This window comes from Magnolia sinica, chromosome 19, assembly GCF_029962835.1.
Source record: "Magnolia sinica isolate HGM2019 chromosome 19, MsV1, whole genome shotgun sequence".
NCBI lineage: Eukaryota > Viridiplantae > Streptophyta > Magnoliopsida > Magnoliales > Magnoliaceae > Magnolia > Magnolia sinica.
Window position 1 is genome coordinate 49,980,491 of NC_080591.1, and position 19,719 is coordinate 50,000,209.

General features: G+C 40.1%; 1 protein-coding gene and 1 pseudogene across 1 annotated transcript in view; both read right to left on the bottom strand.

The window, feature by feature from the left end:
* The window catches only part of LOC131234726 (bifunctional nitrilase/nitrile hydratase NIT4B-like), a 31,978-nt gene extending 25,858 nt beyond the window's left edge, over positions 1–6,120 (bottom strand). Inside the window, exon 1 of the mRNA XM_058231664.1 lies at positions 5,819–6,120. Coding sequence (XP_058087647.1) covers positions 5,819–5,978 — 160 coding nt within the window. The 5' untranslated portion in view covers positions 5,979–6,120. The remainder of the gene's footprint in view (positions 1–5,818) is intronic.
* Positions 6,121–7,653: 1,533 nt separating this feature from the next.
* Positions 7,654–15,422, bottom strand: LOC131234610 (ABC transporter B family member 4-like; annotated as a pseudogene).
* Between the last annotated feature and the right edge of the window lie 4,297 nt (positions 15,423–19,719).

Genomic DNA, 19,719 nt, shown 5'->3' on the forward strand with positions numbered 1-19,719 from the left:
GTCTGGCTAACAAGTGAAGATATTGGATAGCAACATTGTCAGAAGGTTGGTAGTACTGGGCACCAAATGAAGTGCAACTATTGTGAGAGACCAGTAACTGGTGAAATTACACGTCTCAAACAACATTAAGCACATCGAAAGGGTCGATTTGCGGGATGTACTAGAGTACCAAAAGAAATAATGATTTTAATGAAAGCCAGTCTGGATGAGTCGAAGAGTAAACGTGTTGCTGGACAAAAGAAAAAAGATGAGATTTTGGATGCGGCCCGACATGAGGTGTTTGGTCCTGAATATATGTGCGTTTGTGATGAAAATATTATTGATTTAACGAAGATTCAGATCGGGAATAAATTATATCTAAAAGAGAGAGCTTACGTCTTGCTCGTGAAGAAGAAGAACGTCGCCGCATGTTTGGCGCGAGTAGGTTAATATGTGGGAGTGTAGCTGGGAATGCGACTGCTTCTGCAGGTGGGGGCGGGGGGGTAGGTTTGGTGGATTACGACATATGTTTGGAGGCTGGAAGCCGACGAAAGGCATCTTCACGTGATGCCCCTATACATTTGGATGAAGAAGTAAATGAGCCTAGGAGACCCTCTATTGATCTAATCCTGTTTAGGAAAGAATCAACTAAACAAAAGAAGATAAAACAAATGTGAAGTAGAACTTCCGTTGAGAAGCTAGGTACGGCAGCAGCAAAGTTATTTATACATGCTAATATACCTCCTAACGTGACCAATTCTCCATATTGGCAGGTGGTAATTGATGCAGCAACAAAAGCAGGTGAAGGAATTAAAGTTCCTACGGCTACGGATATTAGGGGAAAATGGACAGATGCAAAGTATGCGGATGTAAAAGCATACGTGGCTACCTTTAAACCTGTATGGCAGGCCAGAGGATGCACGATCATATGCGATGGTTGGATTGGCCCAACCAGACGCAGCATGATCAACTTCATGGTGTACTGCCACCTGAGAACTATATACCACAAGTCAATTGATGCCTCAGCTGCAACAAAAAATTCTGATTATATTTTTGGACTAATGGATAAAGTTGGGGATGAGATTGGAGATGAGAATGTGGTGCAGATTGTGACAGATAATAAAGCATCATATAAGCTTGCAGGACATAAGTTGATGAAAAAGAGACCACATATTTTTTTGGTCACCATGTGCTGCCCATTGTATTGATCTTATATTGGAAGATATTGGGAAGAAGAATGTTAAGGAAATGGTCGAAAGGGCAGGAGAAGTGACGATGTTTATTTACAACCATAATCAAGTAGTCGCAATAATGAGAAAATTCACGAAAAGACGAGAGTTGTTGAGGCCTACGGCAACTAGATTCGCAACAAACTTTATAGCATTAGAGAGTTTACACCAGCATAAGAGAGAGTTAAGTGAGATGTTCCTTCCCGAGATTGGCTCAACACAAAACATGAGCAGAAGACATCAGGGACATCGGTTGAAATTGTGAACACCATACGGGACAACAAATATTGGAAGAGAGTCAAGTCAATCATAAAGGTGATGGAGCCACTAATGAGGGTACACCGTCTTGTTGAAACCGACGAAGCATCTACCATGGGCTTCCTATACGATGTCATGGATAAGGCGAAGTTGGCAATTCAACGTGATTGTAGAAGTTGGGAGTCTTATTAGAAGATAATCAACAAGAGATGGACAAGACAACTCCATCACAATCTTCATGCAGCAGGTTACTACCTAAATCCTAGGTACAGATATGCCCAATCATTTGTTGCGGATAATGAAGTGATAAAGATATTAGAGCCCGACTTAGATATGCAAATAGAGGCGTTGAATGAATTATATACATTTGGAAATCGCCTGGATAGCTTTGGAGATGCTCTTGCACAACATGCAGTATCTAGGTTGCAACCGGCCGAATGGTGGATGAATTTCGGAGAGAGTATGAAGGCTCTCCAAAAAATTACAATAAAAGTTTTGAGCTAGACAACATCTTCTGACTGCGAAAGGAATTGGAGTCGTTTTGCACTTATTCATTCAAAGAATAGGAATAGATTGCAGACTAAGACGTTAGATAGACTTGTCTCCATACACTACAATATGAAGCTAAGAATGCGACGACATCATAGGATCATTACAGGCACCGATGACACAAACTATTGTCCAATAAACTTGAACAATATTTATGATGAGAACGACCCACTTCTAACTTGGTTGAAAATAAGGGAAAAGCAAATTGAAGCGAATAGTGAAGAATTGGAAATTGATGACCCACTAATACGCAGAGCGCAATAAGAGAGTCATGCAGCTGTGTTGGACCCAGAAAGAGGGGCAGCTTTTATGCCAAGTACGGATCAAGATCAACGGAAGAGTACGAGCAATGGTAGCGTGACCATGTCGGATGATGGTGATGATGACGCCCTACCCCTAGTGCTGGCACTTCTGGTGTTGCTCAGCACACTATATAGTTGTCTACAGATTGCGGAGTTGTCCTCCCGATCCATATCCATATGATTATAGATATCCAGATCCAAATCCAAGTTACTCATCACAGACACACTCTCAATCTCAAAATTCTCAACAGCCTGAGTACGGGCACCAGTATGGCTATTCGACGGGCACTGGTGGATATTCTTACTCGAGGTTGGAGTCGTTGCCTAGTCAGGATCAGTCATCCTCTGGTTTCGTTGACCTAGTATTTCCTTCTGACACTAGATATTATGGATATACAGCACCTCCACCTATTGGACAGCCTCAGCCTGATAATGACGATGACGATGACGATGACGATGATGTGAAGGTCGAGCAACCACAAAAAAACAGATTTTCATTTTGGTGGTGACTTGTGAATTTTATTATGGTAATTGTAAGTATATATTTATATTAAGGTAAGTATTTGACTATTTGCAGTAGTACTATTGCAAGCACACACTTGACACTGCCAAACTTGTATATAAAATAACTCCCCTGACAACCAATCAAGTTGTAGGGGAGTATATCAGACACCACTAATTTTTTTTATTTATTCTTGACTTGAGGATGACAGGACGGGAATCACAGTCACAGGAACCGCATAGGAGGAGAAGTCTCTAACATGTTGAAGAACGAAGACTTTAAAATAGAATGAACATTATAATTTATGCAAGTCTGGACTCTAGTCTAGACTCTAGAGTAGCGGCCTCACTCCTCCGTAAGTATGTTAAGAACTTAATATAGAAATAGAATAAATTATAAAAAAATAATTGCAAAAACCTACACATGTAAGATATTTTGATGTTACATTCATTCTAATATATCTATCATTAATAGTAGATATTTAGAAAATTAAATATATGAGTTTTGCAATCAAATCTAAGTTGTCTGGTTCATAAATTCTTCAAACTGTCCGATACAGCTTCTCACCAAAGAGTGGACCGTTACACTACCATAAACATGTTCCAAATTATAAATGAATGCATATTTGGAATATTTAAAATATTCCGGAATATGTTCCAAATTACGCCCCTGTATCGGCCGATACGGGGCATATCTGTATCGGTAACGGTGGGCACCGTTACACCCACCAATACCGATACTGAACACCTTGCTTAGAAGACATATTTTCATATTCAAAAAACACAAAACCCAATCAAGAGTCCTTACTCTTGCTCCGGTGGTAGACTCTCAGGAGTTTCAACACCCGGTCAAGGGTTAGAGTACCCATAAGTAGTGAAATTCCACTAAGGCATGATTTTTGTGCGCGTGTTTTTTTTATAAAAAAAAAAAAAAAAAAAACCAACATTAGCTCTGATACCACTTGTTGGGGGGACGTGCGAAAGCAACCCCTAGTTAGAATCAAACAATAAGAGATCAAACAACCAAGCATATAGAGAATACAATGTTTTACATGGAAAAACCCTTGCAGGAAAAAATCATGACACAAAGCGATACCAAATCCACTATGATTATCAATGTTTACAATAGATAGAAGAGCTTACCAATCCAAGAATACACGTCGAACACCACAAAAAACCCTAGCTTTGTACTCCCCTTTGCTCACCAAAAGCCCTAAGCACGTTTATATGCCCTAATCACAAATTAAGACCGAAATAGGAAACAAAAGCCGCAATTCCGCAAAAATGCGCAAGTTAGTCAATGGGAGCTTCAATCATATTGAGTGTCATTGACCTCCCATCCACCTTCGACCAGATCGATTTAGGCCCAAAAATTGTCCAATGAGAAAAGGCCAAAAAATGATATTTTCTCTATAGGATCGACAACTGCCTAATGGGATCGAGCAGTCCGTCGATGCCATCAACAGACCCAGTTATACACAAATTTAAGACATTTGATAATAGAATAAAATATATGTTGTTTATTAAAAAAGGGTCATCTAAATAAGGAGCCAAAACCCTCAAAATGAATGGTCAGATCACATCAGCAACATAATAGCCTTGTCCAAACAATTTGGGTTTGGATGGAATGAATGGTGAGAATAGAAAAGGTAAATGCAATTTGGTCTTCCACATTATCGAATTAATCATTGTTATTTGGCATGCATCCAAACGCGGCATTCAACTAATTCTAGCATCTCATCCACAGTGCATGTGGTATGCATACACATCGATCCATGGCCACACCATCCAAATTGCAAGGACCCTTATGGATGGATCACAATACAATAACAACAGTGATCAAACGATCCTAACCATCCAATTAATTTCTATTAAATGGATCACTAAAACTAAAGTCGTCACCAATCCAAATTCAATTACTAAAATCAGAGGATTAAGATAATCCAATAAATTAGTGCAAATTCGAACTATTCCCCGTACACAATTTGATGGCAATTTCGATGGTTTGGATCACACTTTAAAAGGTGCAATGGACCATCACCATGGTCTAACACGGAGGCAGATTTCCTGCAAAATGGTGGGGCCCACCGTGGTGTTTGTGAGAAAACCACCCCGTCCATCCGTTTTGCGAGCTCATTTTAGGACATGTGACCGAAAATGAGGTGGATCCAAAAATCAAGTGGGCCGCACGAGAGGAAACAGTGGGGATTCAGTGACCACCGTTGAAACATTTTTATGGCCACAAAAGTTTTGTATGAGACTACTTTTTACATGTTTTCACTTCATCCCAGTGAGAATGACCTTATAAACTGTTTGGATGGCATATAAACATCAAGGTGGAGCCCAGAAAGGTTTCAACAATGGGAAACTCTTTCCCCAATTTCCCCTCTCGTATGGCCCACTTGGGTTTTGGATCCATCTCATTTTTCGTCGCATGTCCTAAAATGATCTCGCAAAGCAGATGGACAGGGTGATTTCTCACAAACATCACGGTGGGCCCCACCTAGCATCCCAGCACAGGAACTTCTTGTGAAAGGCTTTTGCAGGAAATCCGTGTCCGTCTAACACAATGTGCCAGCAGACTACGATGATCATACACATGCATGCCCATCATACACGTACCATCAAGATCTCAGATCTCTCAAACTAAACGGTCGAAATCAACAGCACCACTTCAGATAGGCCAACATCAGAACGCAACCCAGAAAGGATGATCCTAACCTTCCAATCACTGAACATCTTATATTACTAAAACAGAAAACAGCCAAAGGCCCCAATCTTTTAAAGAAAAATCAGAGGCCCAATTCATCCAAGAATCCAATGCTTGTACTAGGCCCCTTCCAAATCAACAAGCAAATGCCCATTAATCAGACATCAGAACCATCCATTCAATCCAAATTTCATTACTATGCCCCATCCGCATCACACCGCACTATCTTAACGGTCCAGATGCAAGAATCGAACAACTCCTCAAGAAGCAGATGATGAAGTAATGAATACCTAGAGTGGCCGGGGTATCGTAGAAAACGGTCGACGCCTGTACGACAGTGGCTCGAACCGTTAGAGCGGATGAGTCCGAGCCCATATCCACCTCGGCGAAAAGCGGGCTGCCGATCGGAGCCGAAGAAGGAACAGGAGCAGAAGAAGGAACCAGGGCCATTGATTTTCTTGAAGTGAGAGAGATGAACGGCGGATTCACTTGCCGTACTTCTTCCGGAAATGCTCCTTGACGAAATCGTTGCGGGCTTTGGTGCGAGCTTGCTGAGGGGCGACGTTAACGTACGACAGGTGCGCACCGATAGCGAAGAGCGTGGCGCCGGTTAAGAAGGTGGCGACAGTCGCGGTCAGCTTCTTTGGCGTCGAGGGATAGCATAGGAAGACCATCCGTGTATTAAAAGGTGGAGCCGCCCGACTATCTAAATCCAATGAATCTGGATGGTTGGACGATTGGCAGCGGATTAGCTGTTACCCGAGTATGTAAATCCACTAAGGTGTTGCCCTTACCGTGTGGGGCCCACCTTCATTAATTTGTTTCATATCCACGCAGACCATCCGTTTTTTCTACTCATTTAAGGGAGTTATCCAAAACATTGAGCAGATCCAAATTTCTGGTGAACCACACCACTAGAAAAGGTATTGAATAACCATTAAGACCTTTTTGTAGGCTATAAAAGTTTTGAATCAATCTAATCCTTTTATTTTCCCTTCATCCAGTTCTTATTGTCCTTACCAACAGGTTAGATGGAAAATAAACATTAAGGGTCTGCTTACGATGGGGCCTTGCGAGGTTTTTAATGGTGAGCAAACAATCATCAATGTTTCTCGTTGTGTGGTACACATGAGATTTGGATATGCTTAATTTTTTATATAGAGTCATAAAATTGGCTGGAAAAACGGATGGAAGGAATAGATATTCAACATATCATCAATGTGGGCCCCACAATTAAGGTAACACCCACTAAGCTGTTACCCGGATAACAGCGATTCTTGATGAGTATTCTAGGAGAAATTTACGACTGTGGACCCCACCTTTTATCCAACAGTTTTTATGAAGCAATACAAACTTAACTTCTTAACTTGGACCTGCTCGTGCGGACAGCAAATATGAGGATAAAACTACCCCTCCTTTTTAAGTAAGCCGGATTATGGGTACTTATTGTAGTCTCTATGGCTACGGATTATAAACGTAGCCATAGGTACCATGGTCCAAGGACCCAATAAACCGGGTCAGCTAGTTGGGGTCGATCGAGTCAGTTGTCTTGCCCACTTATTTTTTAGATTTGTCTCATTTTTATCTTATATCATAATAAGAGTAGTCAATTCATTTTTTAAGATTTTTCTCATTTTTTGTCTTATATCATAATGAGAGTAGTCAAAATGAATTGACGTGAGGCTCACTTAGTTTTCAATAGTAAGGAGTTCTTATCCTAAGTTGTTGTGGGCAATCTGCATCCCTTTGGATTATAGGGAATTCATATAACCCTAGGTTATAGGCAAGTTGTATAACTTTTAGATAATTTAGTTTGCATATGGCTCAATTGAGTTTCAAAACTCCCTATTTGAGTAACTTAGAGTCGAACAGCCTCTAAAAGAGGTTTTTGGCAAGTTGTGTTCAAGCCCCACCATGTGGTGTAATCTACTTTAGCACTAAAGCTTCTTCATTTATTTTATCATCAAAACCTTCCTAGTAATTCAGCGAGGGAACCTAAGAATTGAGAGAGGGAACTTAGGAATCGAGCGAGGCAACCTAGAAATTGAGCGAGGGAACCTTGAAATTTAACGAGGCAACTTAGAACTTACATGAGGCAACATAAAAATTGAGCTTAAGTTTGGGATTACAACAAAATATTCGTCGCCTTCTCAAACCACCATTTCAGTGTATACTTAAAGCTTGGGTTTAAGATTACAGCAAAATATTCATCACCTACAAATATGAATTGAAAAACATATCAAACATAAAATTCACAAGATAATCATAGTATACAAAATCAGAAATAATTGAAAACAATGTAGCATTTCATGAATTTGAACTAGCTTCATATGAAATCGAGATAGAAATTGAGCAAGGAAATACCGGAAATTGTGCAAGACAAATTATAAAAATAAGCGAGGCAAACTAGAAATTGAGCGGGGCAAACTGAATATTAAGCGGGGCAAACTAGATATTCAGCGGGGAAAACTAGAAATTCAGCGGGGCAAACATGAAATTGAGCAGGGCAAACATGAAATTTAGTGGGGTAAACTGAAAATTGAGCAGGGGAAACTAGAAAATCAGCGGGGCAAACTAAAAATTGAGTGGAGCAAATATGAGGGCAAACTGGAAATTGAGCGGGACAAACTAGAAATTCAACGGGGCAAACTGGAAATTGAATGGGGCAAACTTGAAATTCACCGGGGTAAACTGGAAATTCAGCAGGGTAAATTCAAAATTGAGCGGGGTAAACCGGAATTTGAGCAAGGGAAACTAGGAAATCAGCAGGGCAAACTGAAAATTGAGCTAGGCAAACATGAAATTGAGTGAGACAAACATGGAATTCAGCGGGGTAAACATGAAATTCAGCGGGGGAAACTAAAAAATCAGCGTGACAAACTGAAAATTGAGCGGGGCAAATATGAAATTGAGCAGGGTAAACTAGAAATTGAGCGGGGCAAACATGAAATTAAGCGGGGCAAACTGGAATTTGAACGGGGCAAACTTGAAATTCAGCTGGGCAAACTAGAAAAGAGTTGGATGTTTTGTCATTTTGTAGTTCTTAAAACATGACATGCTTTGAGCCATATCAAATTGATCTTAGTGAGGTTCTTACCTTTCTCAACTATTGAGCCTTGATGAATCACAGCAATCATATCAGCATTCCTCACTGTGCTCAGGCGATGGGCGACAATGACGGTGGTTCGGTTGATCATGATCCTGTCTAGTGCCTCCTACACGACTTGTTCGGACTCTGCATCGAGCGCACTCGTGGCTTCGTCCAAAAGAAGTATTCTAGGGTCTTTTAGAATTGTTGTGGCTATGGCAATTCTCTGCTTCTGTCCCTCGGATAGCTGAGTTCCATGCTCTCCAACAATTGTGTTAAGACCCTGAATATAACAGTATTTCAATAGCAGAAGAGGTAAGTAGTCATTCTCTCTCCTTAAATCAACTGCAACTTGATTATAAGAAACCATGACCAAGGTACATATTCTGTCGTTAACTTCTATGCAAAGTTGTGGCTATTCCGCAACTTACTTTAATGAACCGAGGTACACCAAACTTTTTTTTTTGTACATTGGTGTAGCTTCGATAGTTCTGGAGGTGTTTGGATGACTATTGGATTGAATTGCATGACAAATGAATGATGAATGATGAAAAATATCATTAAAATTTTCCATTTCCTCTTGATGAAGGGTGCATTGCATTGCACCAAATATCATGATATTTCATGGCGTTTGGTGCAACCAAATGTGGCTTAAATTAACTCTCATTATTTGGTTCATTTGTGTCCAAATGCGGGGTAAGTTACGGTTAAATGGAGATGAACATTCATAATATTCTTTCAGTTAGAAATTTAACTGTTTCGCTATATTATCGCAATTTTATTTTCACCAGTCCAACTTAAAATGAACCCAACTGTAATTTGGGACTGGCTTCACCTCTTATTTGAAGTGCGACTAACCCAAGTTCGGGAATCTCACTTTGCCGCAGCTTGATTATAAAGATCCAATTCAATTCTACATCCAAACATAGACTTTAAGAAATGGTTTCAATCACAAGAAGAGCTGAAATACTATTAACCTGAGGCATTTTGTCTATGAACTTTGCAGCATTGGCAATCTCAGCTGCAGCTCTGATCTCTTTAATGGTTGCATCATCCTTACTGTAGGCAATGCTATCTCTAATGCTAGAAGTAAACAGCACCGGTTTCTGGCTAACAAGCCCGATTTTCCCTCTTATCCATCTGAGCTGGAACTCCTTGAGATTTATACCATCTATCAGTACTTCACCAGCTTGTGGGTCGTAAAACCTCTCTATCAGACTGATCACAGTAAACTTCCCGCTACCACTCTCTCCTACTAAAGCTGCAGTGGTGCCACAGGGTATAGAAAGAGAGAACCCGATGAATATTTACTCATCAGGTCTGGCTGGGTAGCTGAAATAAACATCCCTTAATTCAATCTCTCCTAGCACATCGTCCAGTTTCCACCCGCTGTTATTGTATGCATCTATTGCTGACTTCCACTTAATTGTTGTGAACATCTTGAATGCTGCTGCCTGTCCTACTGCAAACGCAGTCATGCATGGAGATGTCTACCCGAGAGACCTGAATCATCCAAGTATAAACCATTAGAACAACTTCTCACTCAAAATTTCAACAACCAGAAAGATAATCATAAATTACAACGTGCATACATTCATGTAGGTATATATACGCACATACATGGATGCATAAAATGTGCATATGTAGTAGGCTTTAGTCACAAAGTCCGATTATCTACCAAAAAAAAGATAACGGTCTGATTTGAAGTTAACCATATTTTTTATTTGGTGGCTGAAATGCTACTCTTCTTGGATGGTCTTTGAAAATTGCACCTGCCCCAAAGATGTCGCCATGTGGGTATTTATCCAGTTCACCATTGATATCAAATCCAATGGATATTTGGGTCACAGCCAAACAACTACTAAATGAGTTTCATTACTCTGGGGATTCAAAAGGAATGTCTAGAAGAATACATGTCTGATCACGTTGGAATTGGACAGCTGAACATGATTGTTTGGAGTAACCAAAATTTGATTAAGGACTTAACAGAGCCTTTTTCTTTAAAAAGAAGAAGTCAAAAAAGTGGAGTTCTAAACTGACATGGAGCCTGTCAAGACTGAAAACATTATGTTCATCACGTGGCCACCCGTATATCCTTTTTCCAATATCATCTTCGAACCAAACCACACGGCCAAACCATCGCTGCAAAATACAATAAATAGAGCCAAACCAACACCTAAACCAGAAGCTAACCCCTCTTGAATGCCAAAACTATAAGCCATCTTCAGCAACTCATCGTATTTATCTATAGCTTGCTTCTCCCCAGTGAATGATGCGACCTGAGGAACCATGTCGATCATGCTTTCACAAAACAAAAGACAGTGACTTCAGCCAACTTCGGATGCACGATTGAATTGAATTGCGATATTTCAATTGAAGAAAGTGGAAATGAAGTTGGGGCTCACCCCACCTCACTAATTATGACAGACTAGCCCTAAAATTGCAATTAAGATCAATTCAAATGCATGGAACTGAAAGTTCAGGTTTGTTCATCATTACAGATAAAAATGGTGCTAACTCCACTTTGGTCATCTCTTCTATGTTGAATTAGATTATCACAATTCAGTTAAATTGAGAATCCAAACTCACTATAAGATGCTTTTGTTTAAGAATTTTGGAGACTTGTCTGTCATGCTGTGAAAATTACCTACCGTTCTAATTGATTCGATTGTTTGTTCTACAACTACTCCAGCTTCTGAGTACGCCGTTTGCCCATGGGAAGCCATCTTTGTTATAATGGTAGAAAAAAGTGCACCAGAAATCACAAGAAGAGGAATAGCTGATAGCATAACAATGGTAAGAAGCCATCCTTGGACAAATGCTATCACAAAGCCTCATATGAATGTTGATATAAGCTGTAGGAACTTACCAACCTATAAAAACAAAATGAAAAAAGGATGTTGCTTAGTGATCGATCTCTTGATAAAATTGAAAATGAAGATCAACATATGAACTTAGACCTGCTCGTACGGACAGCGAATTTGAGGACGAAAATGCCCCTATTTTTTAAGTAAGCCAGTCTATGGTTACAGATTTTATCCCTCAATGGCTACGGATTATAACCGTAGCCATAGGTACTGTAGCCGATCTGGCAACCAACCCCGACAGTGGGACGTGACATTGAATCGATGTCGACCGGGTTAACCCGGTCGACCCCGATTGAATGTCCTGTCCCACGCCTATGTGGTGGCCTCCCTATAGCTATGGATTATAACCGTAGCCATAGGTACCTTGCCATCCAAACAAAACAAATAATTTTTTATTTTTTTTTGGGTTAGCTTGTTAGTACACACCCATGTCAGTGCACACACTCCAGGTTAGCCACCCCTGCTAGGGATCGATGCCAATACCTCAAGTGTTGAAACGAGGTATCTTTACTTAGTCTACAAGTTGAGCTATGGATCTGGGTGTAACAAAAAAAAAAAAAAAAAAAAAACAAATAGTCACATCAAAGGAAATCTATTTTCTTTTTCTGTTGTTTAGCACTGAATCCATGGTTTCCAAACATGGCCTAATGGAAAGAAAGTAAAAATAATAATAAATAAAATAAAAAGATATAGTTCTTTAAGATGAGATAGTGTTGTTGGCTTTACAAAATAGCCGAATAACCTTCATTTTCATGGCTCGCTAGATATTAAGGCACTAACTTTCATTTGAAGATGACTTTTATTGCCTCATTTTCTACAAAAAAGAATTTAACTCATGAGAACCTCTTGTATTTGAGAAAATGGCTGATGTGTTATCATTTGGATTAGTATCAAAACAAGAATGTATGGTTATCTTGCCAATATTCTAAATCCTTTTTTCTGCCAGCTCAGCTATGTCTATTAGAAAGATTTGGCTATATGATGAAAACCTGTCTTAGTAAATAGTGATTATTACTTCAATTTTGGAATGCCTTTTAGAATTGAGCGAGGCAACCTAGGACTTGAGCAAGACAATGTAGAAATTGAGCGAGGGAACCTTGAATTGAGCGAGGCAACCTACGAATTGAGGGAGGCAACGTAGAAATTTAGCGAGGCAAACTGGGAAATGAGCAAGGTAATGTAGGAATTAAGCGAGGCAAACTACAAATTAAGCGAGGGAACCTAAAAATTCAGCGAGGGAACCTAAAAATTTAGTGAGGCAACCTGGGAATTGAGCGAAGCAACGTAGAAATTCAGCGAGGCAAACTACAAATTGAGCGAGACAACCTAGGAATTGAGCGAGGGAACCTAGGAATTCAGCGAGGCAACCTAGGAATTTAGCGAGGCAACCTAGGAATCGTGCTAGGCAAACTACAAATTAAGCGAGACAATCTACAAATTCAGCGATGCAACCTAGGAATTGAGCAAGGCAACCTAGGAATTGAGCGAGCCAACATAGGAATTGAGTGAGACAAACTACAAATTGAGTGAGGCAACCTATAAATTGAGCGAGTCAAACTACATATTGAGCGAGGGAACGTAGAATTCAGCGAGGCAAACATGAATTTCAGCAGGGCAAACATGAATTTCAGCCGGGCAAACATGAAATTTAATGGGGCAAATTAGAAAATCAGCGGAACAAACATGAAATTGAGCGAGGCAAGAATGAAATTCAGCGGGGGAAATATGAAATTCAGCAGGGCAAACATGAAATTCAGTGGGGCAAACTAGGAATTGAGCGGGCCAAACATGGAATTGAGCGGGGCAAGAATGAAATTTAGTGGGGGAAACATGAAATTCAGCGGGGCAAACTAGGAATTGAGCGAGGCAAGAATGAAATTCAATGGGAGAAACATGAAATTCAGCAGGGCAAACATGAAATTGAGCGGAAAAAACTAGAAATTGAGCGGGGCAAACTAGGAATTGAGCAAAGCAAATATGAAATTGAGCGGGGCGGGAATGAAATTGAGCGAGGCAAACATGAAATTGAGCGAGGCAAACGTGAAAATCAACAGGGTAAACATAAAATTGAGCGGGGCAAACATGAAATTGGGCAGGGCAAACTAGGAATTGAGTGGGGCAAACATGAAAATGAGCGGGGCAAGAATGAAATTGAGCGGGGCAAACATGAAATTAAGCGGGGCAAACATGAAATTCAGCAGGGCAAACATGAAATTCAGCGGGGTAAACATGAAATTGAGCGAGGGAAAAGATGCCTACATTCAGTTTGAAATCCAAGTAGACAATAGTACTGGTAAGTAAACTGGTAAGTGATTATATGTAAAGCTAACCTACACGGGACTATATATATAACCTTCAAACTTGACAAGCTTGATGTGTGGTGTGTGTGTGGTGTGTACATGAGCTTTATTGCACAAGTGTGCGGACTTAGCAAGGCTCATGTTCAATGCAAGTACAAATATTAAGTTGGCATACGCATTTCAGTAAATTAAGATTTAACTGTTGATTCAAGTTTCGATTTTTGTTTATTAAGATATACTCATTATACATGCATAAGGTGAAATGAACAGTTATGAATGGCTATGATTGAAGCTAAGGCATCTCTTGATAGAGATGATTGGACCACTTAGAAGTGTGCATGTCAGTTACACCTATCATGAGATTTTCATGTTTTACACTAATGTTTTCAGCATTTATGTTGTTAGAAATGCTGACATTGTGATCACGCCTAGTCCCACTTTGATAAATGAGGTGATGATTGCCGTGGTCTAGTGTCAATAGTTCCAGTCGACCAAAAAATTTAGGATACTTTATAGGATCCATTAAAATATCTAGTAGAATCTCGATTGTTAATGAATGACCATATAATACATTATATATTGAAGAATATCATGATTATCCCAAGTTAGAGAATGTTGGAATTATTGGCTATGTATGGCATGTTTTCATCTGGTAATGCAATGATTGGTTTAAATTAATCACATTGGGTATATACGGTTTTATAGGCATGAAGTACTATAGACAACTCAAGATAGAATTGTATTGAAGAATGACTTCTCTCCTTGTACGTGAGAGATTGAGAAGATGAAGGTAAGTGAAAGAATTCTATAATGAGTGGACTCTCTCCCATAGCCACTCCCCTATATCAAATGCATTTGGTCCATAACACAGACCTCATGTTTGCCCCACTAAATTTCTAGTTTGCCCCGCTGAATTTCATGTTTGCCCTGCTCAATTTCTAGTTTACCCCGCTCAATTTCATGTTTGCACCGCTGAATTTCATGTTTGCCCTGTTGAATTTCTAGTTTGCCCGGCTCAATTTCATGTTTACCCTGCTAAATTTCATATTTGCCCCGCTGAATTTCTAGTTTGCCCCGCTCAATTTTATGTTTGCCCTATTGAATTTCATGTTTGCCTCGCTGAATTTCTAGTTTGCCCCGCTCAATTTCATGTTTGCCCCACTCAATTTCTAGTTTGCCCCGCTCAATTTCATGATTGCCCCACTCAATTTCATGTTTGCCCCGCTCAATTTCTAGTTTGCCCCACTCAATTTCATGCTTGCCCGCTGAATTTCATGTTTGCCCCACTGAATTTCTAGTTTGCCTCACTCAATTTCATGTTTGCCCATGAAGAGAAGGGAATTGATCATAAAATGAATTGAATTGATCGTGAAGTGAAGGGAATTGACCGTGCAATGCATGAAATGAATTGGATATATCACATATATTCGATTAACAAATTCCACTTAATTTTTCATATTGCAAAACCTACTAAATTCCAGTGTTTAAATTCTACTACGTACATCAAATGAGCCCTTGTGTTATTTTCAAGTTGGATTTGCAAAATTGCAATTTGAGGGCCACTTCTTGTCATTCCCTCTTGGTTAAAATGATTGTTCTCGATTGAATTCACCTGCAACTCCAAACACAATTCAATCATTTGCCGGAGAACTTGTTGCTAAACCCATGGTCATGATCATCATAAAAAGTGAATTACTGATAGCTAATCAAAATGCTTATCTGCTCTTAAGTTCTAAATTATTTTTATTTTTATTTTTGCAAAAAATAGAATCAGTGGACACTTGTTGTTTGAGTAGTGTGGTGGGATCCATGACATTAAGGTGGGTGAGACCTAACTGTGGGGCCCACTGTGATGTATGTGATTATATTCACGCCTTCCATCCATAAAACAGCCTGACTTGGTCGACCCGACTCGCTGTCCTACTACCCACTTATTTTTGTTGATGGCTACGGTTATAGCCATAGGGAACCCCCCTGCTTTCACATTTTGCTTTTTTGAAAAGTAGGGGCATTTTCGCTTTTTTTTTTTTTTTTTTGCACTGCGTTGCTTTTGTGGGTCCCATCAAAGGTTTGTGTTATATCTAAACCATCCATTTATTTGGCGAGCTCATATTAAGGCTTAAGATGAAAAATAAGACAAACTAACTATCAAGTGGACCACACTGTAAAAGGCATTGGGGAATTGAATGTTTACCATTGAAACCCTTTTAGGGGTTACAGAAGTTTTGGATCATTATGAAATTTGTTTTTCCTCTTCATCCAGGTCTTTGTGACCCTATGAATGAACTTAGATGGGGAAGATTTCTCACAAACATTACAGTGGGCCTCACTTGAGTTCCCAGCACAGGACGTCCGTCGGCGGCTTGTCTCTGCACGTAAGCCAATCCGCAAGGTGGGGGTATTTTCGTCCTGGAATTCGATGTCCGTACGAGGAGGTCTAAGTTCGGAAGTTAAGTTTGTATTGCTTCAAGAATATCCCATGGATAAAAGGTGGGGCTTACATTCGTAAATTTCTCGTAATCTAGTAGATGGATTTTGCTTCGTCTTCCTTTCCGAATAATCGCAAATGAGTCGTGGCTAGGTATGTTTCGGAGTTAATTTCGTAAATAGAGAGAAATTTGTGTAAGATCCACTCCGTCCATCAGGTATGGTTCTTCATTTTAACCGTTGAATTCAAAACTAATGTTCATCTAAAATTAAGGTAGGGCGCAGAAGAGGAAGCAGTTGGTATGGAACGTCCGCCATCAGCTTTGTGTAGGACCCAAATTGGTATTTATATCCCATCCAATCCATTCATGATCTGATGTACTCTTCAGGATGGAAGAACTACCTAAACTACCTAAAAATAAAGGTATTATAAAACTAAGGGAGGACATATCATGCGAATTTAAAGCTTTTAGTTTTATTTCTTGGGTGGCCATGTCAAGGGCCAAAAATGAGTCGGGTATGTAATGGACAGTGTGGATTTCATCCACGTTAAGTAACCTCTTTTTTTAGGTTAGCTTGTTAGTACACTCCCTATCAGTTCACACTTCACTGTTAGCCACCCTCACCGGGGAAGTGTTAAAACGAGGTATCTTTCACTCGGTCTACCACTTAGCTATGGATCCACGTTAAGTACCGTCTGTGGCAGGTACCTACGCGAACTACCCAAGACTTTTGCAGTGCAAAAGAAGAGTTTATTTGATACTCTGACTGCGTATTACTCTTGTTACACAGGCACTTAGACATGATACAAGTGGCATATAGTTAACCAAATTAAACTGATTAAATTAAAATCAGATTAGTAGAATAATTCTAACCTCTCATCTGTGGCTTGTTTTTTCTTTTTTTCAAACAAGACTATAGATTTTTATTTTTATTTTTCATTTTTAACCGTTCAATAAATGTCCAGCAATCTAATATTTCGTTAAATGAGTTAGATTAATTTTTAGTTTATGATAGATCTACAATAGTTTTGGTAAGTACGACAGTTTATTTTGAATTTCGTATATTTCAAGTAAGCAATTTTAAAACAACTCACGGCTGCCTGCATATCATTTACCACACTCTTCCATAGTATCAAAACTATCTCTCATTGACTTTTTGAATTATTAGTCCCAAGTCCAAATGGAGGACGTGGCATGATGTGGCTGTGGTAGGAACCCAATGTTTTTAGCTTGAAGTCATTTAATTAAAAATTTTTTTTATAAGGAAAAAATGCCCCTATGCCACGTTTGCTCCTCAAATGGGGACTCTCATCTCATCAGGAGAGATTTTTTTTTGAAAATGGGATTGGGCCTCTACCAAAAGCATGGATTCATCTCAATCCTTGGTTGATCTCATCTGCTCATTTTAATCGGATAGTCCTAAACCTATAAAAAGATTTTTCCAGTTTTCTATTTGATAAGTTTTTCCCCCAGGCATGGACCAATGACATGAAATTAAAGTCCATTACATGTAAACGGGTTGGATTTTCTTCACGACAACCAATTAGGGCCCACATAAGATGTGGATGGTTTTAAAATATAGAGCCCTTCAGCGAGAGGATCATTTGGCTATTTCATTCTCCTTTTTTTTTTTTTTTTTTTTTTTTTTTTTTCTTTAAATTGAGTATGAATAGTGGGTATTTGTGAAAGGAAAGAAAGTATAGAAGAATATTATAATGAGTGAATTTTATAATGGAAGATGTTGATGTAGTTTTCCGATAGACCCTTCTTAAACCCTTGAGTGCCTGCACTTAAAACAAACAAGGAAGACCCTGGCTACTGCAGGAGATAGATTTTGTCAAAGTCAAAAATCTGGGTCTTTGTATAAATGATCTTGAAGGAAAAGAGTCATCAGTTTATTGGGTTGTATTTGAGTGTGTACCTTTTACCGTTTAGAGGCTTCCCTATTTATAATAAAGGGAAGATCACACAGTTGAAAATCTTTTCTATTAGAGGAAAGATCACACCGTTGGAGATCTTGTTTGTTAGAGGGAAGATCACTATGTTAAAGATTCTTTCTGTTTAAGACTCCTCATATCTCGAAGATCTTCCCGAGATCTTTGACGTCCGAGATCTCTAGGATTCTGAGCATATCCCCCGAGATTCCAAGAGATATCCTTGGGTCGTTTTCTTTGGATAGGATCGAACGTCAGTCGAAAGCTGATTCTGACCCATAGATAAGGTCGGATGGTAGAGGTAGACAACGCCTTGGAGACAAACAATACCGAGCTATCAGTAGGTCGGTATCGTTCCGATGATAATACCGACCAAGCAAGTTTGGGATGTCCTTGACCTTCCTTTGCTGAGCCTGACAACCCCATTAGGTCGCTCTTCTGGGAAGTTCGTCAAAGGTTGTGCCGACATGTCTTATGGTTGGCCCTTCTCTAACAGTAGTTATCTTTCGAGTAGCTTGGCCCATTTGGTTCGTATTGGCTGTTGGCTCGACCTCCTTTCATGGGTTACTCCATTTTCCTCATAACAGTAAGCCCCCTACTTTCGAGTCAATTGCACGGACTCAGAAAGTAGGTCGAAAGCACTTAGATCGGACTATTTCACAATAAATGCTAAGTATGGCGGCCAACATGGGAGTCGAGGCATGTCAGTATTCATGTACGGCTTAGTCGAGGTAGCGCGTCGTGGCTCGAGACCACGTGACCTATCAGGCTATCTTTTCGATATCTAACTAATGAGAGAGCAACGCGTGGCCATTTTTTGGTAATAGGGTTAAGCGACGAGCGAGGTTGCGCCACGTATCGAGTTCGGGTAGTCGAGGGGGCTTCGTACGGGATTCGCAGTAATGAGGGCCTTTAAAGGTTGCCACGTGGCTTCCCTATATAAGCAAAAACCCTAAACCTTGGTGGAGCCTGTTTGCATTTCCTCTCAGCTTCTTCCCCTTTTGCACTCGAATCCTTAGTTTTGTGAAGTTACTGACGACAAGGTGATATCCTCCTTCCGATGAGCCCTGTTCTTCAACTTCACACCCTCCCTTTCTTCTTTTCTTCTTCGTTACCGACTTACGACATTTGTTGAACTAGCTGCCATGTCAGATTCACTAAGCTCATGGGAGGGGGCCTCCGACGGTGACAGTGGGGCAAGTAATTTTTTCATGATGTCGAACCCATTGTCACCATTGGTGATGATGAGCGACGCTGATTTCCAGGTGTCACACTCATCGTAAGTACTAGAGACATCCCCAGCGGAACGACCTGTTGAAGGGGCAGATTAAATTGGGGTACCACATACCCGAGTCAGTGATCCTCCGAGTTCCTTCACCGGACGAGCTCCATACTCATCTTTCAGAGGGAGCAATTGCCATCTTTCAGGTCACCCTTCAGTGTGGCCTAAGGCTCCCTCTGCAAAACATAGTAAGACAGGTGCTAGCTCGTTTGGAGTTGGCACCGGGGCAGCTGATCCCCAATGCTTGGAGGGCGTTGATCGGTTGCTCCTTCTTTGGTCTGACCTCAACAA